At 42.1% G+C, this 26,490-nt stretch overlaps 1 protein-coding gene, 1 long non-coding RNA gene and 1 pseudogene across 4 annotated transcripts in view; 1 reads left to right on the top strand and 2 right to left on the bottom strand.

The window, feature by feature from the left end:
* Window positions 1-9,287, top strand: part of RTN1 (reticulon 1) — a 231,032-nt gene extending 221,745 nt beyond the window's left edge. For all 3 annotated transcript variants that reach the window (XM_045059987.1, XM_011283247.4, XM_011283248.4), the window contains 5 exons: window positions 1,713-1,851; window positions 3,297-3,366; window positions 4,140-4,186; window positions 4,272-4,330; window positions 8,456-9,287. In XM_045059987.1, coding sequence (XP_044915922.1) covers window positions 1,713-1,851; window positions 3,297-3,366; window positions 4,140-4,186; window positions 4,272-4,330; window positions 8,456-8,498 — 358 coding nt within the window. In that variant the 3' untranslated portion in view covers window positions 8,499-9,287. The remainder of the gene's footprint in view (window positions 1-1,712; window positions 1,852-3,296; window positions 3,367-4,139; window positions 4,187-4,271; window positions 4,331-8,455) is intronic.
* LOC111560886 lies at window positions 5,868-11,519 on the bottom strand. Its single transcript, XR_006599658.1, has 3 exons — window positions 11,351-11,519; window positions 7,600-7,663; window positions 5,868-6,555 (listed from the first exon to the last, which is right to left on the bottom strand). It is a non-coding gene; the product is annotated as an uncharacterized LOC111560886 (long non-coding RNA).
* A 1,270-nt stretch (window positions 11,520-12,789) lies between these two features.
* Window positions 12,790-14,423, bottom strand: LOC101099471 (annotated as a pseudogene).
* Between the last annotated feature and the right edge of the window lie 12,067 nt (window positions 14,424-26,490).

Raw genomic sequence — 26,490 nt, 5'->3', positions numbered from 1 at the left:
TAAGGATGAATGAAACAGGGCAGAGGGAGGCAAGAGTCCTGCCAGCTGCACGCCACCCAACTCCACCCCAATCTGTCTCCTGACTCTGGCTTGTGAGCCCGGGGAATTTCAGCACTGACTTTGAGAGTCACCCCCTCCCCTGCTGTTGGCCCCGGAGTGCAAGCTGTACTATAGGTGTCCTCAGTTCCTGTAACGGAGGGCAAAGTTCTGAGTCCTGGATGAGCCTTGTAGATGCTGCTGCAGATGGCTTCTGGGCCAGACCCAGTAAATCCTCCCTGGCTCACCCACACCAGTAAGCTGAATGAAGACCTTAGGGCACCGGGCCCTTAAAAGGTGAAAAGATGCCTGTGTTTTGGGGACAGAAGGGAAAAGGCTGCACATCCAACCTCCCTTCCCAGCCTCTGGTTCCTGGCCTCGGTGTCAGTTACAGTCTGAGCACTCTTGCCCTCGGGATGTATTGGGCTTTCTTCTAATGCAGTTAATGGGTCTTCTGGGCTATAACTTGCCTCTACAAATTCCTGTCCCAAAGCGGGGAAAGCGTAGAAGTGGAGTGTCTTCACATCAGGGTTATACCATGCCTACCAGCCTGTGACCAGAGTTCACATCTTCAGAGTCCTGCTCTGCCTCAGCCTCTGCCCTCAGCCATCCCAGAAAGGCTAGTTTCTTTCACATTCTTGGCCCCCCAAGACTGTCATGTTCAATTAGTTCAACTAATTTTTCTTCCTTTAGGAAACAGATTTAAAAAAAAACAAAAACAAAAACAAAACAAAACTTCCCTGTGGTTGAGTTGTTTTTATCAGTAAATAGAATACCTGACTAGGAGCACATTTTGGGATCAAAACTTAACTAGACCAATCAGTATTTTTCTGTATTTTTTCCCAAAGAGTAGGAAAGCCATAAGATTTCATTGTAAGCTCTCTAAATTCAAACCAAATGCTACTTTATTTTTTCCCTCTCAATTCTCAGAATTAGATAAGCACAGTAAGAACTCTAGAAATATCCTCTGGGTAGATAACGTAGTGCTGTCTTAAAACAGAACGGAAGGAGGGGAGGAGGTAGAGAGGATGGGCCCTCGGTGGGGGAGCATGGCCAGACAGGAGGGTGGACTACACGGGGAGCCTGGTTTATCTGCCCATAGTTACACTTCATCGTTTGAACAAATGACAAACGCAGTCACTAAAAATATTGCTCTTAGTAGAAACAGTGAGCTTTTGAATAGGGGCCAGGTCTCTTGAGCTTTCGGAGCTCTCTAGATAAAACCTGAGAGTATTTTCCAAAATGCAAACACGAAATATTAAAGTTGAGGTGATGAGCAATGATTGGCAGCTAGGATTTTCAGATACCTCAGTTATTTAAAAAAAAAATAAACCATCTCCATGCAGCCAAGAAGAAATGAGGACTTTCACAACTACCTGGCAGACCAGGGATTTATGGAGAATTCAGTGAATGAGCTGATTCTGGACTGACTTCTCCCTGGTCCAAGCCAGTTGCTCTGAATCATCAGCTCACACTGTCATGCTGTCTTGGGGACACAGAAACAGTCACAGCACACCATTAACGGCCATAATTCCCAGGTTCTCCAGTATACTGGAAGTGGGTGTGTATGGTCCCTGCAGCCCACTGGCTGGCTGTCCTCAGAGTGGGAGGAGGAAAACTCAGCTGTTTCATGGTTACCTCTGATGGAGCTCTCTGTGGGAATGGTTTGTTGACAGGACCTACTTGGAGCTCGAGATCACCCTTTCTCAGGAGCAGATCCAGAAGTACACAGACTGTCTGCAGTTCTATGTGAACAACACACTTAAAGAACTGAGGAGGCTCTTCCTTGTCCAGGACCTGGTGGATTCCTTAAAAGTACGGTTGCTTAAGCCATTCACTTGACAACCTTGAGTTTTGTTTTCCCTAATGGTATAACGTAAACCACCACATAATGGAGAATAAGAGGCAAGTGCTAATTACATTCTAGAGTGAGAAAACCTCCAGCTGTGTGGTACCATGGAGTGCCTCCAGTCCAATCCTCTCATTTTACAGATGCCACAACTGTGGTTCAGAGAGGCTGAGTCACTTGCCTGAGGTTGCCCAGCGAGTCACTGGCTGGGATCAAACCCGAGGGTCACATGGCTTCTAATTCTATACTTTTCACAACACACCAGGTTGTTTCTTCTTATCATTTTCAGTCCCTTGGCCAATTTCCTAAAATTAGTTCCTTAAAAATTCTAGTTTTGGAAATGTGAAAAATATATATATGCTTTTTTCATTGAAAGAAACTCTGTGGACTCCTAATGGTGAGATGTCCCTGTGTCCTTACCTGGTGTGTGCTGTGAGACTGAGCCTCGGAAGCACGGAGGACCTTGGCACCTGTGTATTATTCCTGGCACTCTCACTGAACTTACTAGGTTTCTTTGAACAAGATGCTCAGCCCACCCTGTGGTGTATGTATACGACTGAAGTCAACAGGGCATGATTCAGCAGGGCCTGAGCGAGGTTGTTGTGAGTTCCCTGTGCTCCCAGAGTGCTTTGTACGCACACTGGGCAGGGGTCTTGTCACCGGGGCTGCCCAACAACTGTTTGAGGAAGGGCAGAAGGAAAAGTGAGTGATGTGGCCTTGGAAGATGCTCTCCTGGAATAATACTGCTTTCCAAGTAATGACTGAAGAGAGATACCAGGGAGATGATAATTCTGACCCAAGGGCTTTTTAGGTTGATGTTTCTATTTGTATTTGTAATGTAAAAATACGGGCTAGAGCAGAGGTCATCAAACCTTATCTGTAAAGGGCCAGATAGTAAATCTGTTAGGCTTTGCATGCCACATAATCTCTGTCACAGCTACTCAGCTTTGCCATCATAGTAGGAAAGCGGCCAAACACGATGCATAAATGAATGGCTGTGGCTGTGTGCCAATAAAACTTTATTTATGAATACCGAAAGTTGCATTTCATATCATTTCTACATATCACAAAATGTTGTTCTTGCTTTGGTTTTCTTCAACCATTTAAAAATATGAAATTTATTCTTAACTCATGGGCCCATAAAAAAACAGGCCAAGGGCCATAGTTTGCTGACCCCTCCCTTATTATTTCATGGAGTCCTCAAATCTTCTGACAAAGATGTCCGAAAGGTTCTAAGAGAAGTAAAGGCTAGGTTCTCTTTCAGTAATTCTGTGATGAACTTTAAATGCTTACATTTCTTATTGAAATGGTGTATTTTCCCTCCATTTTTAATCTAAAAAAAGTCAATGAAATAAGACGCTCATGTGTCACAAATGGTTTTAGAAGCTCTGATAAAGATTCCATTCTTTAGTTTGCAGTCCTGATGTGGCTCCTGACTTACGTTGGCGCTCTTTTCAACGGGCTGACCCTGCTGCTCATGGGTAAGGACAGATGAGCATGTTATGTCTTCCTTCACACTCTCCACGAGCATAAAGCTTCCTATGCTGTTAGCTGTGAGCTTGCTGTGGTAGAGTCCTAGAAACAACACCATAGTACAGGGCATTTCCCTGACCATCATAGTTCAATTTAAGAGTGTATATTATACATTAATAATGAATCTCTTAGTTTGAAGGATTTTTTTCTCTTGAATCACAACTGGTTTTATTTGGTTTCTAATATATATTTGTTTGCAGTAGGCAATTATGGATAGAAATTAATTTTCATTGTGGGAAGGCACAATCCATCCCTCATTCCTGGAATGAGTCTGGGAATAATGGCTCAATATCTATAAAGGGCTCAACATCCCTTTGTTTTCCTTATGGACTGTCCTACCATCTTTTTAAATTTTTTTTAATGTTTATTTTTTTGAGAGAGAGAGAGAGAGAGGAGAAAGAGAGAGAGCGCCGGGGGTGCTGGGGGAAAGACAGAGAGAGGGAGACACAGAACCCGAAGCAGGATCCAGGCTCTGAGCTGTCAGCACAGAGCCCAACACGGGGCTCAAACCCACAAACCGTGAGATCATGAGCTGAGCCGAAGTCGGACATTTAACCAGCTGAGCCACCCAGGTGCCCCTAGTCCTGCCATCTTTTAGCTAGAATGCTAGCTACCATAAAATAATGCTATAAGATTACATAATTATATAAAGATGTATCTAAAAGCTTATTCTCACTGATAACTCTCAGAATTTTAATTCTGTATTTGTTTTTCATCCCAGCTGTGGTTTCAATGTTTACTCTACCTGTAGTGTATGTTAAGCACCAGGTAAGTCCTGTGTGATGTCAGATAGTCACCTTAAATTTTGACCTTGTGACCTTTGGATGTGCTCATGATTTCTTCTTCTTTGTAGGCACAGATTGACCAATATCTGGGACTTGTGAGGACTCACATAAACGCTGTTGTGGCAAAGTAAGTTACACAGTGCAGTTCCTAAAAAGGAGAGACTATCTTTTTTTTTTAATTTTTTTTTTACGTTTACTTATTTTTGAGACAGAGACAGAGCATGAACGGGGGAGGGTCAGAGAGAGGGAGACACAGAATCTGAAACAGGCTCCAGGCTCTGAGCTGTCAGCACAGAGCCTGACCCGGGGCTTGAACTCACGGACTGCGAGATCATGACCTGAGCTGAAGTCGGCCGCTTAACCGACTGAGCCACCCAGGCGCCCCAAAAGGAGAGACTATCTTAGGCAGGCATTTGTGTGGATTAGATATGGGTAATAAAAGGACAATAAAATAGTAAGTTCATTTATGATCATTCACTTACTGGAGTCAGGCATTTACACCTTTCCCAATCATATTATTTCAGAAAATTAATTATACACTTTAAAATGCTTAATCAAGTAAAACTTCAGTGGTTTAATTCAGGTATGACGATGAATGAGTTCTAATGAATGAATGATATTATGCTTTATCTGGAGACTGGCTCAGGTCCAAGAACAAGATGGGTTGGAGGAAAGAAGGAAGCCTGATTCAGAAAACTAAAATTAATTTACAACAGTTTGATTGAAATAAAAACCATCAAATTAACATACATTTTCAATCTTTCAAACAATAAAGAGCACTGATTTTTTTTTAATTTATTGTCAAATTGGCTAACATACAGTGTACTCAGTGTGCTCTTGGTTTTGGGGGTAGATTCCCATGATTCATTGCTTACGTACAACACTCACTGTGAAGAGCACTGATTTTTAAACCATTGAAATTATTTTTCCAACTTGAAAAAATGTTTAAATCTGTAATATTTGTTATATTTTCTGTTACACCATTTTGACTCAACAAGGGTGTGTGTTTGCTTATTTAATTAACACCATTGCTTTTTATTTTTTCTTCTTTTTAATGTTTATTTTTGAGAGAGGGAGAGAGCTTGAGCAGGGGAGGGGTGGAGAGAGGGAAACAGAGGATCTGAAGTGGGCTCTGCACTGACAGCAGCGAGCCCGACGCGGGGCTTGAATTCATGAACCGCAAGTTCATGACCTGAGCCGAAGTCGGACGCTCAACAGACCGAGCCACCCAGGAGCCCTTTAAACAGACTCTACGTTATGGTTCCTTTGTATATTAGCAAATAAAGATTCCAGTTATAAGTATTCACAGCTAGTATGGACATTAAACTTAGTTCTTCATAATTTTTAAATAAATTAGTGTTTGTAAATTTATGTCAGTCTAAACCACCTGGAATGATAGTTTTTATATTGTCATTTTGTTACTGATTTTGTTTTAATCAAAAGCTGACCTAGGCTCCAACTGGAAATACATGTCACAGAAGGGCTAGACTATGTTGAGATTGAACTCCCTCTCCTAATCTTAGGATCATGGGGCTAGACCTCAGTGGTGGTCAGAATTAGAGGGAAATATGTTAGACAGCCAATGATGTATCAACAACGCCAACAGATAAGAGAAAGCAACCATTTTAAAGTTCCTCTGCTATTTGATTTGTACATCATCAGTTATGATTCTCTCCTAAAGTATAGGAAGCGTTTTGTCTTGTTTTCTTTTGTTTTGTTTTATTGTGTACTGCTCATAATTCTTCCTCCTAAATTCATGGTGAATTTGGATCTAGATCAGATCTGTGGCACATTTCAAAATGTCTGAAATTATCTCCTTGGACCCAAATGCAACTAAAACCTCATGAAAATCAACAAACTGAGGATAAAGTATTCATTATTTCGTATTAAGAAATGGCACCATGGTATAGTGTAAAAGTCGATGGTTGCCAAAACCTGGGAAACTGTCAAAGACACCAGTTCCCAGATTCTTAAAACAGACCTAGAGAATTCGAATTTCTAGGATTCGGGACCTGGAATCCATATTTTAATGAACTCTCCAGGTAACTTTTTGGCAATTAGAGCTGTGTTTTGGGGAACTGTAGCAACACCGGAATAGGAAGGAGAACACCAGAATAGGAGCTTAGAAATCAGAAGCTAGACATTCTAGTCCTAAGTTATCCAATACTTAGTTTGGGGATCTTGAACAAATCACATCTATTAATTTTTTATTTGGTCAATAGGTTGGTTGGCTCCAAAAAGAGACATGCCTGTTATGCCCCAGGTCCTGCATGGAACAGGCACGGAGGGTAAAAAGATGAATGAGCTGATCCCCACTCTAGTAGAGCTCCCAGCCTCTCAGTGCAGATAAAACTGTAAAGAGATAAATAAGTATAAGACAATATAAGAACTACAATGGAGTTGTATAAAATGTTAAGGTCAGGGAGATAAGGAAGTAACTGTTCCTACCTGGAGGGATAATGGAAATGGCATTGAATCCTCACTAAAATGAAGGCCTTTGTCTTAGTTCAGGCCACTGTACTAAGTACCATAGACTTGGTGGCTTATAAACAACAGAAATTTATGTCTCGCCATTCTGGAGGCTGGAGGTCCAAGATCAGAGTGCCAGCACGGTCAGGCTCTAATTAGGGCCTTCTTTCAGGTTACAGACTTCTTGCTCTGTCCTCACACGGTGGAAGTGGAAGGGAGCTCTCTGGGGTTTCTTTTATAGGGCACTAATCCTACTCATGAAAGTTCCACCCTCATGACCTAATCACCTCTGAAAGGCCTCATCCCCTAATACCAACACAATGCAGGTTAATTTCAACATACGAATTTGAGCAAGGGACAGGAGGCTGGGGTGGGGGACACAAATATTCAGTCTATGGCAACCTTGAAGGATGGGTGAACATTCATCATGTGGGTGATGAGGGGAAAGACATTGCAGGAAGAAGAAATCACGTAAGCAAAGGGAGAAGCATGAAAATGTAGGTCATGTAGGAAATAATGAGTCCACCAGTGTGTCTAAAGCTTAAATGAGTGGAAAGATCAACTGCAAAGACTCTAGAAAGAGAGGCTGAGGTCAAGTATTGAACGCTGTAAGGAATGGTGACTCTGGCCCAACAGGAAATGGACAGCCCCTGATGTTTTTATGCAGGGGTGATATGCACAGTATGTGCACACAGAGGTGCATACTGTGACAATCTAGTGAGAGGAGAACTGAACAGGGGAGTGGAAACGTAATCAGGTCAGCTAGGAGACTACGGTAATTCACAAAAGGTGACAAGAGTCTAGGCCTGTTAAAGTGGAAAGGAGAAAAGACAAAGAATGTACGATGTATGAACCTACATGTGCAATGTAATTGTTCATTAAAATTGGAAATCAAGGCTGTGAAAAGAAACAGAAAGAAAACATTACCCGTAAGGACTAATGTGGTTTCTATAACAGCTTCATTCAGATTTGGATCTGAGCTTCTCGGTAGCTAGCAAAAAGAGAAACTACGTAAGTTAGATCGGTCCTGCTATCAGAAAGGAAGGAACAGCAGTTTTTGAAGAGAACCTGTTTTGCCTGACACTAAATCTTGAAGGAAATTTCTTGGTGGGGGTCTTACCTCTAAGGCTCCTTCGCCTCTGAAATTCTGATCCCATGTTAGAATAATTCCCAGCAGAAGAACCGACATCATTTTAGTAAAACAGTGAAGAACATGATCTTTGGAATCAGACTACTTTGAGTCCATTTCTGGTATTTTTAGCTCCATGAGTTCATCAGAAATGTTATTTGACTCTCTGAGCTGGTTTCCTTATCTGCACATTAGTAATGTTAAATACTTAACTCATATGGTTGTTGGGGATTAAATGAGATAATGTCTATAAAGTACTTTTACTTGGATTGGACGTAAGACACAATAAATATTAGACATCAGCACGATCATCGCCATAGCACCATCATCCTATTACTGCCTAGAGATTGGTTAAGAGGAGTGTGGAGGAAGTCCTAGACCTGGTGCAGTAGACCTCAGTGCCCCTCCCTTCTCTATGTGGAATAGATGGATAGAGCCTGTCCCAGTCATTTCTGGGTCTCAGGTAGATGCACAGAAATAGGTCTCTATTGTTGCATAGAAATGTGTTCACAGACACTCACATACTTTAGTATCTTTTGGAATATTAGCCTATTTGGTCAGCTAGCTAATTACGGCAACAGCACATGATGAAGTCACAAAATGATTTTATTAATAACACTCGTGACTTACTGTTTTTTGATACTGTCTTTTTAGGATTCAGGCTAAAATCCCAGGCGCTAAAAGGCATGCTGAGTAAATCGATATCCCACCAGGGACTGGACACAAACCAGAATGTCTGGAGTGGTAACAACTCTGTTCTTACATGTTACTGCAAATTGATTGTTTCTCCCCCCAGTACCATAATCTTAGAGACAAACTTTAAAACAGCTGTTTTTAGGCTGTTCCTGTACTCTTAGGATATTTGAGTCACTTGTGTCAAGCACTAAAGTATAGAGAAAAGTGTATTAGATGTGGTTTTAATTTTGTGTTGCTAAAAAAAAAAAAAAAAAAAGTGCATGATGGTGAGAGCCCAGCTTAATTTGTCTTCTTCGGTGTTCTCCTCCTCCTCTCTGCAATGCTTCTGTAGCTTCTGACGTTCCCCGTGGCTAGGCCCTTCCTGCCGAGTGCACTGATGCAGTAGTGGAAATCGCTTATATGTCCTTGGGTTGCTGGTTGGATTAATCTTTAATAACAATATATAGAATTGTAGACTGATGTTTTAGTGTTTTTCCAACACACAACATAAAAATAAAAACAGTCGACCGTACTTCTGGTAATCAGTTTTGTATAACTTAAAATAATTAAATAAATGAATAACCCCTCCTCCCTGCCCTCCCCCCCCCCAAAAAAAAACATGCAGTACTTTTGTTGTGTGGGACTGACAGGCTGATTTACATGTATGGTAAAAAAAAGTACCAGCATGTTAACTTTATTACGATTTGTATTACTTTCTCTGTAGTTCCTAATGGACCTAATTATGGACTCTGGATATTTGCACTTATGTACTTGATACTGAATGCATAAATAAATGTTACTAAATGTAAAACCTTCTCCCTCTCTTCTTGTGGTCTTACCAGAAAATGCAAAAGTTCTAAGAGCTAGAATCTTCTGAGGACAGGCTGGGAAGCCTGAGACCAAGAGCTCACTTTATTCCTGTCTTCAGGACTGCATGGTCCAAATTCAACTTAGTGTATGGCTCCTTTGGGGTCTTTATAGAAGTCACTACAAAGTAGTAAAACTGGAAAATACTCTTCATGTTGTACCGTGTGGGATTGATGTAGATATCTTAAGTAGTTTTATATATATATATATATATATATATATATATATATATATATATATCCTTCTATAGACTTCTTATAATAATATGCAATAATTATATTTGCTAGGAAGCCATTCTTTTGGTAACTATTTCTTGAGGACCTACTGGGTGCCAAGCACCGAGAAGAGGGCTGTGAGTAAGAGAGATGACAGTTCCTGCCATCATCAAGACAAATCTTCTAAGGATTGCTTGCTGCTTTTCATAAAAATCCAATTGCGTATTTTATTTCACTGTTAAGATCAAAAGTCAAAGATGATGAGGAAGAAGTGGATGAAAATAGTAGCAGTGGGAAAAATAAAAGTAGTAGGAGAAAAAAGGAACAGTAACTTACAAAACGCTGCCTTTGCCCAGTTTTATGCTTGGGCTCCATAAGCACTTATGGAGGTACCCTTGTGTACAAAGTGGTGTGACGACCATAAGGGCAACTGGACATTGTGCCAACGGCCAGTATGGCGGGAGATGGGAGTTGGCTATGTGAAAACTAAATAAACTAAATAAAAGGCAGCAGGAAATACGAGCTGGCTTACCAGACTAGAGCAACAGAGAAGGATTCTCAGAGGAGGTGAACTTTGCAGCTGGGTTTTCCAGATGGAGAAGGTGGTTCATCCCAGTACGAAGAGAGAACATCACCTAAGATGCTAAGTCACAGAAATACATGGCATCCACTGAGAATGGTGAGTGACAAGTTGAAATGGGTTGTAAGGTGCTCGGGCCGAAGATGTGCTGCCAGGTGAGGCTGAAAGGCTGGGTTGAGACCACTAGGAAGAAACTTGAATGCTAAGGAGTTTGAGCGCCAAGCACCCACTGTGCCCAGAGGAGCCTCTAGGAGATGATGTGGAGGGAGATGGGATCGGAGTTGGTGATGGACTAGATGTGGGGTTTCAACACCATGGCTGACCTTGGCCCTCCTCAAATTTCACGCCCTTGGCAGCTCGCGTGCCTCGCCTTAGCCCAGCTCTGTCTGAGACTGGCTGTTCAGGAGAACGCAATACCATTTTTCAGGGTAGAAATCCCAGAAGACCTGGTATGGGGGAGGAAGATATTAAGCTGGGTTTGGTGCCTGCCATTCTTTATGGTTAGTAGGTACAGAAGAGGATCTTTTTTCTCTATGTGTGCTTTCCAGTCTCCAACCCTTTGAGATGAAGTTTCCTCCCAAAGCTTTACTGTGTAGAATTAACCTCCCCCCCCACATCTGCATTCGCAGCATCTTCCTCCCTCCTGTTAGCCCAGAATTCCTTTCCTAAGCAGCCGTGCATCAGGAGGATCTAAGGAGAAATGTCCATTTGCTGGCAGTGGTGGAGAACGTTTCCCGAGGAAACCCCTGTCTTTACAAAATGATAGGTATGGACATAGAATTTTACCAAAGGGAGCATGGGGCACATAATGTCAGTCAACCTGATATTCTGGGCAATGGATATAATGTGAGGACTCTCTGAACAGGTAAGAAGAGGACCAAGAACAGGATCTCCCAGGGACCCAGAGTGAGTGAGGTCATCCTGAAAGCTGTGCACAGTACAAAAATTGTACGGCCTATGGATGAGCCAAACAAACACAGGGTAGGGAGACACAGAAGCTGTGGTATGCCTTATGGCTCATTTCAGGAGTAAAGGTGCTCTTTCCCAACCTGTGTTAGTTTTCTGGGGTTGCCCTAACAAAATGCCAAAAACTGGATGACTTAAAGTAATAGAACTTTACTCCCTCACAGTTCTGGGGGCTAGAAGTCTGAAGTGAAGGTGTTGGCAAGGCCATGTTCTCTCTGATAGCTCTAGGGGAGAGTCCTTCCTTACCTCTGCCAGCATTGCATGGTGCTCTTTGGCTTGTAGATACATCACTCCAGGCACATGGCCATCTCCTCCCTGTGTGTCTTCCCACGGTCTTCTCTCTGTATCCAGATCTCCTCTTTTCAGAAGGATAGCAATTATGGTGGGTCAGGGTACACCTTTGTGACCTCACTTGAATTTGATTGTCTCTGTAAAAGACCCTATTTCCAAATAAGGTCGTATTCTGAGGTACTGGATTAGGGACTTCAAGGTCTCTTTTTGGCAGGACACAATTCAACCCATCACACCACCCCAGGCCTCACAATGGCCCGTATGCCATTTTGAAGACTTTGCCTCCTGTGTAGAGCCCAGACCTATGTCTCCCCTTGTTCCCCACTAGGGAGGTACTGCTGAAAAGAAGTGAACTGGCTCCTTTCTTACTCAAAGGTACTTGAGTGTGGCCGAATGCTGGACCTCACTTCACTACTACAGGGTTCTAGTAATCACCACACTGTCCTTGAAGAGAGCTCCCAGCACCCAAACTTTAGCACTCTCATTAGAGTACAGAGAAGAGGTAAGGGACATGAAAGAGCCACCACTGGTGTTTTGGTGTTAGCCATTGTAGTAGTGGTTTAGTGCTCTGCTGATCCAGGCAAAAGGGCCATTTGCCTTCAGATTCCAACCTGCTTCTCTACTGCTTTATACTGGGCACCATATTTAAGCTCCTCAAAATGATTTTTTTTCTTTTTGATACATTCAACATTACAGAATTAGTTCACTTTTTCTTTGATGAATACATTGAAATGAATTCTTTTGTATCCTAGGCCACAGTTTCCTTCTAAAGGGATTCTGCTGGAATGAGCTCCTTCTGGCTTTTAAAGGGGGGGGGGGGGTTCAAGTAGAAATGAAAGGACACTAAACAGCAACACAAGAGACTCAAGTATGAAACTGGTTGGTAAAGTAGATTTTAGGTCAAAAACTGTATTTAGAGACAAAGAAGGTCATTATATAATGATGAAAGGGTCAGTTTAACAGGGACATATAACAGTTGTAAAAATATATGCATCCAATATCAGAACATCTAAATATGTAAGACAAATATTGACAGATCTGAAAGTATACATTGACAATAAACAATAATAGTAGGAGACTTCAACACCCTACATTCAATAATGGGCAGAACACCCAGACAGAAAGATTGAAAGAAACAAGGGACTTGAACAACACTAGAGACCAAATAGACCCAACAGACATATACAGAACTTTTCACCCAACAGCAGAAGAATACACAATCTTCTCAAGTGCACATGGAACATTCTCCATGATGGGTCACATGTTAGGTGACAAAAAAAAGTCTTTTTTTTTTTCCACTTTCAATGGATACTTTTATTATTTATTGGATAGATCACCAACTTTGTCTCCCTACCCACCCACAGTTAGAATTTCATCTTATTTCCATGCTGAGCAGTGAAACAACGACAAAGCTAATCAGAATAAGCTACTTCAAAAAGGGAAGCTAACACAGCTCATTTTCTTTTAACAGGCAAAATATAAATATATGCAATCTAGAATGCACAACGGTTTAGTCACTAAGAAATTCAGATGGTATCTTGGTGCGGTAAAGAAGAGCTGAGATGCCGTGCAACTGTTTTAAGGGTTCCTGGCGTTACATCACTTAGCCACTAGCGGAATCTTGACATGGGGGAAGATTTTAGCTAATGCCAAGTAGAGATGCAACAGGTGCTAAGTTGATTTAGGGGCTGTGCACAGGAACCAAAAGGCAGGAAAGTACTAAACACTGCTGAGAGCATCCACCCCAGGAAGGATTTTACCTTCCAGGAGCTCTAAACTGGCACCACCCCCGGGGCTCACATGGCTGCCTTTATCCTCTGTGTTCATTTGGCACAGCAAGTGGCAGTGTCTCCACCACCTATGATGGTGATGCAGCCCCTGGAAGTGGCTTTCACCACCACATCCATGAGGGCTTTGGTTCCTTGGGCAAAAGCTTCCCATTCAAATACGCCCACAGGGCCATTCCACAGAATCTGCTTAGCCCGAGCGACTGCCTCAGCATACTTCTTGCTGCTCTCAGGACCACAATCCAAGCCCATCTAGCCAGCAGTTATGCCAGAGGCCACAGTGGCTTGCCCTGTCTTGGCATTCTCATCAAACTTTTCAGCAGTGACAAAGTCAACAGGCAAGGTAATTTCCACACCATTCTTCTCAGCTTTGGACATCGGATCTTTGACGATCTTGGCTTCCTCTTCATCAGAGAAGTGCCAATCTCCATGTTGTTGAGCACCTTAAGGAAGAAGGTAAAAGCCATTCCACCACCAATAATCATCTCATTGACTTTGTCCAGCATATTATTGATCAGCTGGATCTTGTCTACAACTTTAGCTCCGCCCAAGATGGCCAGGAAGGGTCGCTCTGGGCTCTCCAAGGCCTTGGCAAAGTAGTTCAGCTCCTTCTTCATCAAGAAAAGCTCCAGCCTTCTGTGGCAGATTGACTCCCACCATGGAGCTGTGGGCTCGGTGAGCAGTGTCGAAAGCATCATTGACATAGACATCTCCTAGCTTGGAAAGTGAAGCTTGGAAGGCTTCTATTTTGGCTGGCTCAGCTTTAACCTTATTCCCAGAAGCGTCTTTTCCCTTCCCCTCTTCCTCCACATGAAAGCAGAAGCTCTCCAACAGGATGACAGACCCAGCAGCTGGGTCAGCACAAGCTTTCTCCACTTCTGGGCCCACACAGTCCTTTAAGAATAAAACATCCTTGCCAAGCAGAGATTTGAGTTCTACGGCAACTGGCTCCAAGCAACTGGCTTGTCAGGCGTGGGGGCACCATTAGGCGGGCCCAGATGGCTCATAAGAACAACTGACTTAGCTCCATTGTCCAAGCAGAATTTGATGCCTGGGATGGCAGCCTTGATTCTCTGGTTGTTTGTTATCTGGTTGTTCTTCATTGGAACGTTGAAGTCCACTCTCATGATGACCCACTTTGCCTTCACGTTCAGCTTGTCCAGAGTCAGCTTATTAGAAAGCGACATCTTGGCAATTCAATGGCAGCAAGGCTGAAGGCTTAAACAGCGGAGAAGAAAGCGGCCAACGTGTGCTCCAATCGCACGCAGAATCACTGACGAAACAAGTCTTAACAAATTTAAGAAGATAAAATTATACCATGTATCATTTCTGACCACAATGGAATGAAACTAGAAATCACTAAAAGCAAGAAAATGGGAAAACTCACATAATATGTGGAAATTAAACAATACAATCTTGAACAATCACTGGGTCAAAAAGGAAATCAAAAGGGAATTTAAAGGGCGCTGGGTGGCTCAGTCAGTTAAGCATCCGACTTCAGCTCAGGTCATGATCTCACGGTTTGTGGGTTTGAGCCCCGCATCGTGGGAATCTATCCCTCTATAATCTCTTGATAGCAAATTGATACCGTCTTCCTTTTTGCTTAATGGAATGTAGCCCGTGGCTTTTTGTTTCCCCTCAGTGGGAGGGAACACCCAGATGCTGGCTACCACAAAATATATTCCTAACAGAATAGATGGAGATTTCTTCAGGGACTCTATTATGTTCTGTTAGGTTATCTGCGTGAACCCATGTGGGTGCCTAGTTTATGGCAGAGTCTTTAATCTCCCTACCTACATTGGGAAGAACAGTGCTAAACCAAGAGCATTTTCTCCTGGGCTTATAGGGTTTCTTACTAGGTAAAGTACATTTAACTTTTTTCATTTTTACAAACATTTACCTTAGTTTTATTTGCGTTCTTTAAATTCCAAGTTGGTTATTATATTAAATGTTTTGAGCCAATTGACTAATATATATGTAATTTAGCTATCTGATTTATTAGTTAATATATCATTTTAAAACAATTATTTTAAGGCTATTAAATGACACCTTTTAGCAATGATATGGCATCATTGAGTCAGACACTATGCTGGGCTCTTTACAAACATCGTTTCTAATCCTCAGAATTTCAAAATCCTACATGATTAATATTTTTATATGCATTGTCCAAATGAGTAAACTGTAACTAAAGATGTTTAAATAACTGACACAAGTTTACACAACTACCAAGTGATAAAGCAAGGACTTGGAACCCTGTTTGGGCTCTTACCATTGAGTGACACTGTCTTTCCCGTGTTTCTCTGCCCCTCTCCCTACAGTCTCTAGCTCAGAAGCAGTGCTGACTCAGCAAGACTATTTGGTTGCTAGTAAAGAAAATCACTAAAGTATATGAACCATAAATGGGCATTTATTGGAAGAACATACAAATTCCAAAGGCTGAACCGCAGAGGATGGAGTATTTTCCCAAACACACAATTTTGCTGTTTTGACCTTTGTGATTAAAGAAGAAGGGGGGCGCCTGGGTGGCGCAGTCGGTTAAGTGTCCGACTTCAGCCAGGTCACGATCTCGCGGTCCGTGAGTTCGAGCCCCGTGTCGGGCTCTGGGCTGATGGCTCAGAGCCTGGAGCCTGTTTCTGATTCTGTGTCTCCCTCTCTCTCTGCCCCTCCCCCGTTCATGCTCTGTCTCTCTCTGTCCCCAAAATAAATAAACGTTGAAAAAAAATTTTTTTTAAATAAAGAAGGTACTTATTCAGGCATTACCTAACAACCCTGCCATCAACAGGGGCAAAAAAGAAAGTGCACAAATCTTAAAGAGCTCTATACCGTGACTTAATTTTACACACACATTCATCCTAAACCGTAACACGCATCCACATTGCAACAGAAAAAGAAATCGTCATAGCTCAAGCCGCTGTGACAATTCATTTTTCAACTTCAGAAGCTCATTCATCTGGCAAAACTGAGAAATCCGAAATTTCTTTCACTGTGAAATCATGGTTAAGTAAGAGTTACCATTTTTTCTTTAAATGTTTATTTATTTTTGAGAGAGAGACAGAGCTCAAGTGGGGAGGGTTAGAGAGACACAGAATCCGAAGCAGGCTCCAGGCTCTGAGCTGTCAGCACAGAGCCTGACGCGGGGCTCGAACTCACAAACTGTGAGATCATGACCTGAGCTGAAGTCGGAAGCTTAACCAACTGAGCCACGCAGGCGCCTCAAGTTACCATTTTTAAATAAAAATTGAATAATAATTTAGGTATAATAAAATTAACTGGGAACCAATCTTAGAACCAATTGACTTAGAATCTGGTGATTCAAAATGTCCTTCAGGGTCTTGTAATAGCAATGATCATTAATGTCTTCATGAATATCAGTTCTTGCCCTACTGGCCTGGATATAAAAGTGGTATGAGACCCTGAGGAAGTTGCCTTTTTCCTCTAGTATTTTTTTCTAATAAATGCTGAACTGCGAAAGATTTTGAATTATATGTATATATATATATTTTTTTAAATTTTTAACTTTTATTCATTTATGAGAGACAGAGAGCACAAGCAGGGTAGGGGCAGAGAGAGAGGGAAACACAGAATTGAAGCAGGCTCCAGGCTCTGAGCTGTCAGCACAGAGCCCGCCGCGGGGCTCAAACTCACAAACTGTGAGATCATGACCTGAGCCGAAGTCAGACGCCCAACCGACTGAGCCACCCAGGTGCCCCTGAATTATATATTTTTAAAAATTCTGAATACATGGCTCTTTTCCTATTATCCATTTCAGTAATATCTTAAGCATCTGTTATGTGCGAATTGCTATGCTGAGTGCTACAAGAGATTCAAAGAGTTGTAAAACACAGTCCTCTCTTTTAAAGAGTTCTTAGTATAGAGATAATAGCAACAACTAAATTTATGGAGTGGCTCATTTTGTTCCAGGCATTGTTTTAAACACTTTATATTAATTTGCTTAATTCTCGTGAGTACGTTACAATGAAGGCCCCATTTTACAGATGAGAAAATTAAGGCAGAAAGGTTACCAAGCTATTTAGTAATAAACTCTACAGAAAAACTACACAGAAAACTATAAGACCACTCAGTCTAGGATAATTGCCATCCATGAAAAGTTTGAACAAAGTGCTTTGGAGGCTCTGAGATTATTGGGATCAAGGAAGAATTTATGAATGAGACAGCTCTGAGATGGGCTGGCATCTCAGTAGGCAGAGAAACCACCTGCAGTGAAGACTTTGATCTTGAACAGGTTGACTTCGACATGCTGCAGCACAGCCGGATGAAGATGTTTAGTCTACAAGACCAGTAGTTTCGGGAGAGGTTGGGCAAGAGATACACCCTGAGAGTTATTTGTGTAGATTCATTTCCATAGAGGGAGGAGTTCAGAGAGCATGAAGAGAAGACCAAGGATGGAGCCCAGGCAGATCACCCCCTTGTAACAAACAGGAGGAAGAAGACGAGAAGCCAGAGAGAGGGGAAGTGAAGGGGGAATAGTCAGAACCAATGAGGAATGAATTTCTAGAGAAGGTCTGGGGAAAGTGGGTAATGATATTGAATCCTTCAGGAAAGAAGATGGGTGGGAATGGGGCTTGAGGAAAGGCTGTTAGAAGATGAGGAGGCAATTCAGAATTCATGGTGAAGGGATGCACGACTGCCCAGATGTAGACCACACTCAAGAAGTTTGGTAATGACGGGAAACAGAGAGGGAGGGTGGCAGAAGGGTTTAGTAAGATGTCTGGGCAAGAGTTCTGACTAACACATGAGGTGAGGGGGAGCTGATTGAGAAAGGTCCTTGAGGGGGTGGGAAGGAATGGGATTGAAAGCTGGAATGACTTACTTATATTTTTATTTTCCAAGTGAATCTGGAAAATCTCATCTGCAGCCATATATGGAAAGAACAGTCAGCCAGTGTTATCTGACATTTTCTAAATTTGCTAAAGACAAAAAAGAGAGAGAGGACAGATTTTTAAATCAAATGGAGAGCTTACCTACTCCAGTGATCTTTACTGAATCATCTCCAGATGAATCATCATATCTAAAACACTTTTTAAAAATAATTACATTGGGGCATCTGGGTGGCTCAGTCAGTGAAGCGACCGACTTCGGCTCCAAGGTCATGATTTCATGATCTGTGAGTTCAAGGCCCGTGTCTGGCTCTGTGCTGACAGCTCAGAGCCTGAGTCTGCTTGGGATTCTGTGTCCCCCTCACTCTGCCCCTCCCCAGCCTGTGCTCTCTCTCCCTCAAAAATAAACATTAAAAATTTTTTTTCTAAAAATTAAATAGATTAAAATAAGGAAAATAAGAATACTGCTACTTAAAGATCTTGAGTGTTGGAAATATCTAGAAAAAATGCTAAGTGCTACCTTCATTGCTATATTCGTACCATCATTGCTGCCTTTCTAAGATTTTTTTAATGTTTACTGATTTTTAAGACAGAGAGAGTGGGGGAGGAGCGGAGACAGAGGGAGAGAGAATCTGAAGCAGGCTTCACACTGTCAGCAAAGAGCCTGACATGGGGCTTGAACCCACAAACCGTGAGATCATGACCTGAGCTGAAATCAAGAGTTAGTCGTTTAACGGACTGAGATACCCAGGTGCCCCAATCATTGCTAACTTTCTAAATAAGGATGCCACCTGAAACATCAGGGACTTCAGAGAAGAATGACATTCTTGCTAAATATGGCATTGTTGTTTCAGGCCCAATTTACTTTCTAATTACTCTTTAGATGCTCACTTGAAAATATCACAATGCCTGTAATTAATAATGACATTCTGTATACCATAAAATGTTACCTTAGGCAAAAAATAAACAACTACCAAGCAGCTGCCAGCAGGGAGCAGCTTAATCTGTTCTCCATCAACATTCTCACAGCAGCAGGGCCGGAAGCATAAAATCCAAACTCCTGAGCTTAGAACTCAAGGCCCTTTACGGTGAAATCACCACCCAAATTTCTGGCGGGCTCCTGCTTCTCCTCTCCATGCGCCCCATGCTCATTGGCCACACTCCGTGACTCTGCTGACATCCCCACCCCAGCCCCAGCTCCCTGCCCTGGTTGGGGAGTCACAAAACAGCTCTGGTAGAGCTGAATGTGTCTCAGACTTGGAGTCAGAAGGATTGTTCTGTCATTGGCCCAAGGTTATCCCCAAGATGATTGACTCTCATCTTGGTGTGATTTTCTGAAAAATAAGATAATCATCATAATTGCCCTGGAGAATGATGACAAAGAACTACATAACTCATGGCAGCAGTTATAAAATGCACCTGTTGTAAAAGCACAAAATGCTCTGGGGGTGTGATACCACCCTATACCATACAGGAATTACACTTGGTTGTGAACTGTACTTCAAAAGCTACCCTTTTCCCCTAACTTCCGGGCCATTTTCTTGAGAACAGAGGACAGATCTTATCCATGTGTTTAGTCAAAGCACTGATGAGAGTGTTAGGATGTGACAAAGCCCAATTGACCTGGATTCATCAGAGAAAGTAAACTTCTAGGCATAACAAAAAGAAAGGAGGACCTTGTGAGATTGACAGCTGACATCTCCAGATTCCTACCTCTACTCTCTCACCTTCCTCTTCTTCTTTCACTGTACTCTTTTTGTGTTCTCTCTCTCCGAACCCTGATTTTCCTTCGCTAGGAGAGTAACAAGAGAAATCCGGCTCCTTCTCATGGCTCAGGTGTCCGTTCCTCAGAGAGGCCTTCCCCGATGCCACCTATAGGCCTCTGTTGTATGTGCCCAGTGCTCGCACAATGTTCAGCACACAGCAAGCACCCAATCAACACGTGAACCAATAAGTCAGATGTTGGCTCATGTGCAACCGTGGCTTTCTCTGGTGCCTGGCAGGCTCTTTCCCTTTGTGCCAATGTTTGCCCTCAAAACTCTCCCTAACTGAGCACGCCAGGCAGTCCCTGCCATCCAATAGACAGGACATGGAAACAAAACCGACTTCCCACCTTTGGGACAGCAACTTTTGATTTAATTACAACAATTTTCACTAATGTTTGAATGACCGAGAGGTTTAAGGAAGGTGGGGGGGACAGAAAGGACATTAGAATTTGTATTTCAGAAGAAATGTTTTGTTTTTAAAAAAAAATTTTTTTTAATGTTTATCTTATTTATTTTTGAGAGACAGAGAGAGACAGCGTGAGCAGGAGAGGGCAGAGAGAGAGAGGGAGACCCAGAATATGAAGCAGGCTCCAGGCTCCAAGCTGTCAGCACAGAGCCTGACGCGGGGCTCGAACTCACGAGCTGTGAGATCGTGATCTGAGCCGGACACTCAACCAACTGAGCCACCCAGGCACCCCCAGAAGAAATGTTTTTTATTTTCCATTTAGCGGAAAGAAAAGATAGGAAATAGCATGGGGTCTGTGGTGAGGACATCATTATTCTGCTTAAGCTTCAGAATCCCAGTGTGTAAAATCCCATTTTTCAAATGAAGAATGGAGACTAAGAGGTTAAACTACCCAAGCCAATCTAAAATCACTAGCAAATGATGCCATCACTATTTGATCCAAATCTGTCTAGCCCTAAGAAATTGCCAATGATGGATGAAAACAAGTAGTCAAGAGACAAAGTCGAAAAGAACTCTTTTTAAAATATATATATATATATATATATATTTGTTAGAAAGAGTGAATGCAAGTGCAAGTGGGGGAGGAGCAGAGAAAGAGAGGGAGAGAGAGAATCCCAAGCATCTCTGATGTTAGCACACAACCAAAGGTGAGGCTTGATCCAATGAACCACAAGATCATGACCTGAGCCAAAATCAAGAGTTGGATATTTAACCAACTAAGCCACCCAGGTGCCCCTGAAAAGGAGAACTCTTAATCACGTGCTGCTCCAAACACCAACATAGTCTACCCTTCTTTGGTAATGCCTTGTTTTCCTGGTTTGGCATAACTCCCATCAGGGGGCACTAATCTATCTGTTTCCTTCTCTAACAATCAGGCATTAACTAGCGGACTTGCTCTTCCTACCATTTTGCCACAAATGACTGTGTGATGGAGTCACTGAAGCTGAGAATTATAGCCTAACTTTGAGATAAGCACTTTAGAAGCTTCGAGAAGTCCAAGGGGTAGGGAATCTTTGTTTAATGTATAACCATCTTGCTTACCTAGGCATAAAATCAATGTGAAGGCTTAAATGGGGGAGATCCTACCAATATAGGGGAGAACCAAGACATGCTTTCTTTTTTTCTTTTTTTTTAACGTTTACTTATTTTTGAAAGAAAGAGACAGCAAAAGTAGAGGAAGGGCAGAGAGAGAGGGAGACACAGAATCTGAAGCAGGCTCCAGGCTCTGAACTGTCAGCACAGAGCCTGACGTGGGGCTTGAACTCACGAACCGCGAGATCATGACCTGAGCCAAAATTGGACGCTTAACCTACTGAGCCACCCAGGCGCCCCCAAGACATCCTTTCTATTCAATCCTAGAAGCTTCACTGATTCCCTTGCAAACCCTAGAAAAGGCCCACCCAACCAACTGGTTTGGGCCTGATGTTACAGATGATAAATATTAGTCTGGAGAACCCATGTATGGGTGACATTCCATTGGTAATCCTCTAGCTATTTGGAAACCTCTTCTCTTGCCAACTCCACAGAAGCTGGAAATCCAGACACTCACGGTTGTAAACGTCCCTTTTGTGGGTGACCTTGTGACCCAGCTCTGGCTATTGAGACATAAGTGTGTTGGAAGGAAGCTGGGAAGATTTCCTTCCCTGGTGAAAGAGAAGAGGGGCTTCTACATGTGGCCCCTTTCCACTTCTTCCTGATTTGTACAAGGGCATGATGTCTGGGGTTACAATAGCCATCTGTGACCATGAAGCAACAAGCCTGACCATGAAAGACAACATGCTAATGATGGCATGATCGTTAGCTGATAAAGAGATAAACTGATAAAGAGATCCTATTGACCAACCACTGATGGGGAGGCAAGGCCATGTGCCAGATATTAGGCCCTGCATTTGGCACTGGTAACATTAAGAGTGAGGACGACAGAGACTCGGTTTGCTAGAAGTCTCACTTCTCAAGGATTTGAGCATGGTCCAGTACTGAACCGTCAAGGATCTTGGTAGACTAAACATACAACGCTTTCCAGATGTGAGATGTTGCATGCAAGCCCTACAACATGCAACCACTTTCCAAATGTGAGATGCTTGAGACATCTACCAAGAATGGTATGTGGGCCAGGTCTAACCCAGGGTCTAGAAACACAATTAAGAATTTGAGGTATCATCCTCAAAGAGCATGTAAACATCGGATACTGCAGAAATTGCAATGAGCCTAAATACAGGGGGATATATATTCCTATGCAACTGAGGGGTCAAACTCCAGGCAGCAGTTGGGTTCTCTTGGCCCTGTTAGCAGTGAAAGGTAAACAGAAACAACTTGTTAGCCATAAATAAAAATCAATTTCAGCATAGGACTGGGGAATTCTAATATGTGGTCCTGGCTACCGAGCAAAAGTCTGCCTTAAAAATATTAACTGGATTAGTATTTCCCTGATGATGAGTGATGGGGAGCATCTTCTCATGTGTCTGTTAGCCACAGTGAGATACCACCTGACCTGTCAGAATGGCTAAAATTAACAACACAGGAGACAACAGATGCTGGTGAGGGTGCAGAGAAAGGGCAACTGTCTTACACTGTTGTTGGGAAGGCAAACTGGTGCAGCCACTCTGGAGAACATTATGGAGGTTCCTCAAAAAGTTAAAAATAGAACTACCCTACAACCCAGCAACTGCACTGCCAGGTATTAATCCAAAGGATACAAAAATACAGATTAAAAGGGGCACATGCACTCCAATGTTTATAGAAGCATTATCAACAACAGCCAAACTATGGAAAGAACCCAAATGTCCATCAACCGATAAATGGATAAAGATGTGGTTCATATATACAATGGAATACTACTCGGTGATAAAAAAAAGAATGAAATCTTGCCATTTGCAATAGCATGGATGGAAGTAGAATGTATTATGCTAAGTGAACTAAGTCAGTTAGAGAAAGACAAATATCATATGATTTCAGTCATATATGGAATTTAAGAAACAAAACAAATGAACATGGGGAAGGGCAAAAAGAGAGAGGGAAGAAAACCATAAGAGATTCTTAATAATAGAGAACAAACACAAACTGATGGTTGATGGAGGGATGTGAGTGGGGATGAGCTAAATGGGTGATGGGTATGAAGGAGCCCACTTGTTATGATGAGCACCGGGTATTATATGTAAGTGATGAATCACTAAATTCTGCTCCTGAAACCAGGATTAGACTATATGTTAACTAACTAGAATATAAACAAAAATTTGAAAAAAAAAATAACTGGAACAGGGGCACCTGACTAGCTCAACTTGGAAGAGCATGCAACTCTTGATCTCTGGGTCATGAGTTTGAGCCCAATACTGGGTATAGAAATTACTAAAAAAAATAAATAAATAAACTTAAAAAATATTAAGTGAAACATAAATCTATCTGTATTACTGAAGTAAAAAACATGCATAAGAGAAGTGAGGTGTGGCTTTTGACTCAGTGAACAGCATCTATAGCTACTGAAGGATCAAAAAAAATTTTTAGACAATTATATTAAGCATATGTTTTCTTTATGTTTTTATTTTAAAAAGCTTTACTTTTTTTCTAACTACAAAGGTATACATGCTTATGGAAAAATATTTAAATACAGAAATACTGTGAAGAAAAAAGTTCACATTACCCAATGGATTAGTTTCCTATGGCTGCTGTAACAAATTTAATGGCTTAATACAACACAGATTTACTATCTTACACTTCTGGACTTTAGAAGTCTCACTGGGCTAAATGTCAAGGGGTCTGCGGGGCTATGTTTCTTCTGGAAATTTAAAGGGAGAATCTCTTTCCTTTCCTTTTCCACTTTCTAGAGGCCACCTGCATTCCTTGGCCCGTGGCCCTTCATCCATCTTTAAAGGCAGCAAGGCAGTGTCGTTAAATCTCTAACTCTGACACTGATTCTCCTGTCTCCCTCCTTCCATTTCTAGGGACTCTTGTGGTTACACTGGGCCCATCTGGATAATCTAGAATACTTTCCCTATCTCAAGGTCTACTGATTATAACCCCTAATTCCATCTGCAGCTTTAATTACCCCTTACCATGTAACATAACAGAGTCAGAGGTTCCAGGGATTAGGACGTTTGGGGGAGTCATTATTTTACCTACCACACCCATAATTTTACTAACCAGGAATAACCACATTGAACGTTTTACTGAATAATTCTTTCCAGACCATGTCCCATGCATATGCATATAGAGATATATACCTGTATACATTGTATTCATTTATATGGATATATAAAAATTGAATATGACACCTCTCTTTTGCTACTTGCTTTTTCCACTTAACCTCATGGGAACTGTGTGTGTGTGTGTGTGTGTGTGTGTGTGTGTGTGTGTGTAAATTTCTACCCGTTATTTTTAATAGCTACCACATTATTATTTTACCATTAGTGTTTTTTGAGTATATACCATGTGTTGAACACAGCATTAAATGCTGACATAATTTAATCCTTACAACAATCCCGTGGACTAAGAACTATTATAACCACCACCATCCCTTCAGAACCAGGACCCTGGAGGGCATCCATAGAGAGATGAAGTTGCTCAAGAGAGACTCATCTGGTTAGTGGTAGTTCTCACTTTACCTCATAACATGCTCTGAACTACAGGGTGGCCTGCCTCTCGCAGGATATGCCACACAGCTGTCCCTTGGATTATTTAAAACCAGTGTCCCAGGGCACCTGGGTGGCTCAGTTCGTTAAGCGTCTGACTTCAGCTCAGATTATGATCTCATGGCTCCTGAGTTCGAGCCCCACATCAGGCTCACTGCTGTCAGCACAGAGCCCACTTTGGATCCTCTGTTCTCTCTCTCTCTGCACCTCCCCTGCTCATGCTCTTTCTCTCTCTCTCAAAAATAAATAAACGTTTGAAAAAAATTATAAATAAAAAATAAAACCAATGTCCTACCATAAACCATTTTGGCTCTTTGTAATATTTTACTATTTAAAATAGAACTGAAATAAGATCATGCTAGTGTCTGTGGATACACCTGTAATGATTTTTTAAGAAACAGTTCTTAGAAGTATTGCTATATGCTAAGTCTTCTTATGTGTATTTCCAAATTGTCTGGAGGACAAGGTATAGTATACTATTCACACTCCTAGTGTCAACATTTTGAATTACTATTCTTTTTAATCTTAACAATACGATGAGGAAAATGGGTGCATTATTTTTTCTTTGACTGCTAATTTCTTTAAATGTTCTTTCAATATGGGATTTTTTTTTTCTTTTATGAAGTGCTTGTTCATGTTGTTTGCCCAGATTTCTATTTGGGGATTAATAAAGTTCCTTTTGAAAAGGATGGTTTGGATTTTGTAAAGGTCATCCCACATAAAAGGAACTATGAGTCAAAGTAGAAGCTGGAAATACCTCAGAAAGCATGTTCAGGAAAAAGAATAGGAACAAGAAGGAAATAGACATAAAATGTCATAAAATCTAAAAAAAAAAAAAAAATCCAGTAAGGGCGGAAGGGGGCACTGAATGCCCCCTTAGGGATTGTCCTCATTCATAGACAATGAGAGCAATGTGGTCCAAATGAGGTAGTAGAAAGAACATTCTGGTAACAGCATAAAGGTTGGCTTGGGATGGTCCAGTCTAGGTAGCTCAAGGATAGAGGAATTTAGGGTGCCTGGGTGGCTCCGTCATTGAGCATCTGACTTTGGCTCAGGTCATGATCTCACAGTTGGTGAGTTCAAGTCCCACATCAGGCGAGCTTGTCCCCCGTTTAGGGTGAGCACAAGCCCTGCTCCGGGTAAAGTATGACCACTGGGTGAGTCCCACTTCTCTCTCTCTCTCTGCCCCTCGCTCACTTGCACCCTCTCTCTAAAAGAAAGAAAGAAAGAAAGAAAGAAAGAAAGAAAGAAAGAAAGAAAGAAAGAAAGAAAGAAAGAAAGAGCGAGCTACAGGTCTGTAGGAACCCAAGGGGACATAAAGAACCCACAGAGCTGCCACAGCCCTGCACCATGCCCACACACCCACGCTGACTGCCGAGCAGTTGCAGACTGCAGGAGGCAGCGGCTCCCACTCCTGCCATCTCTGCAGCCACCAAAACGGCTGGGACTTGCACTCAACTATGGTGGTCTGAAACTGCCACTCCTGGAGAATGGCTTCCAGCCCGCTAACGTCCCACTAGTGTCCCCTGTTGGTGGACCGTAGGAAACCATCTGGCAAGAGTATTTGAGAAATGTAGTTTCCAGGTTTTGGCCCCTGCCACACAGAGGGGTGC

Source organism: Felis catus, chromosome B3 (genome assembly GCF_018350175.1).
Source record: "Felis catus isolate Fca126 chromosome B3, F.catus_Fca126_mat1.0, whole genome shotgun sequence".
Classification (NCBI taxonomy): Eukaryota; Metazoa; Chordata; class Mammalia; order Carnivora; family Felidae; genus Felis; species Felis catus.
This window is presented reverse-complemented; position numbering and strand designations above follow the sequence as displayed.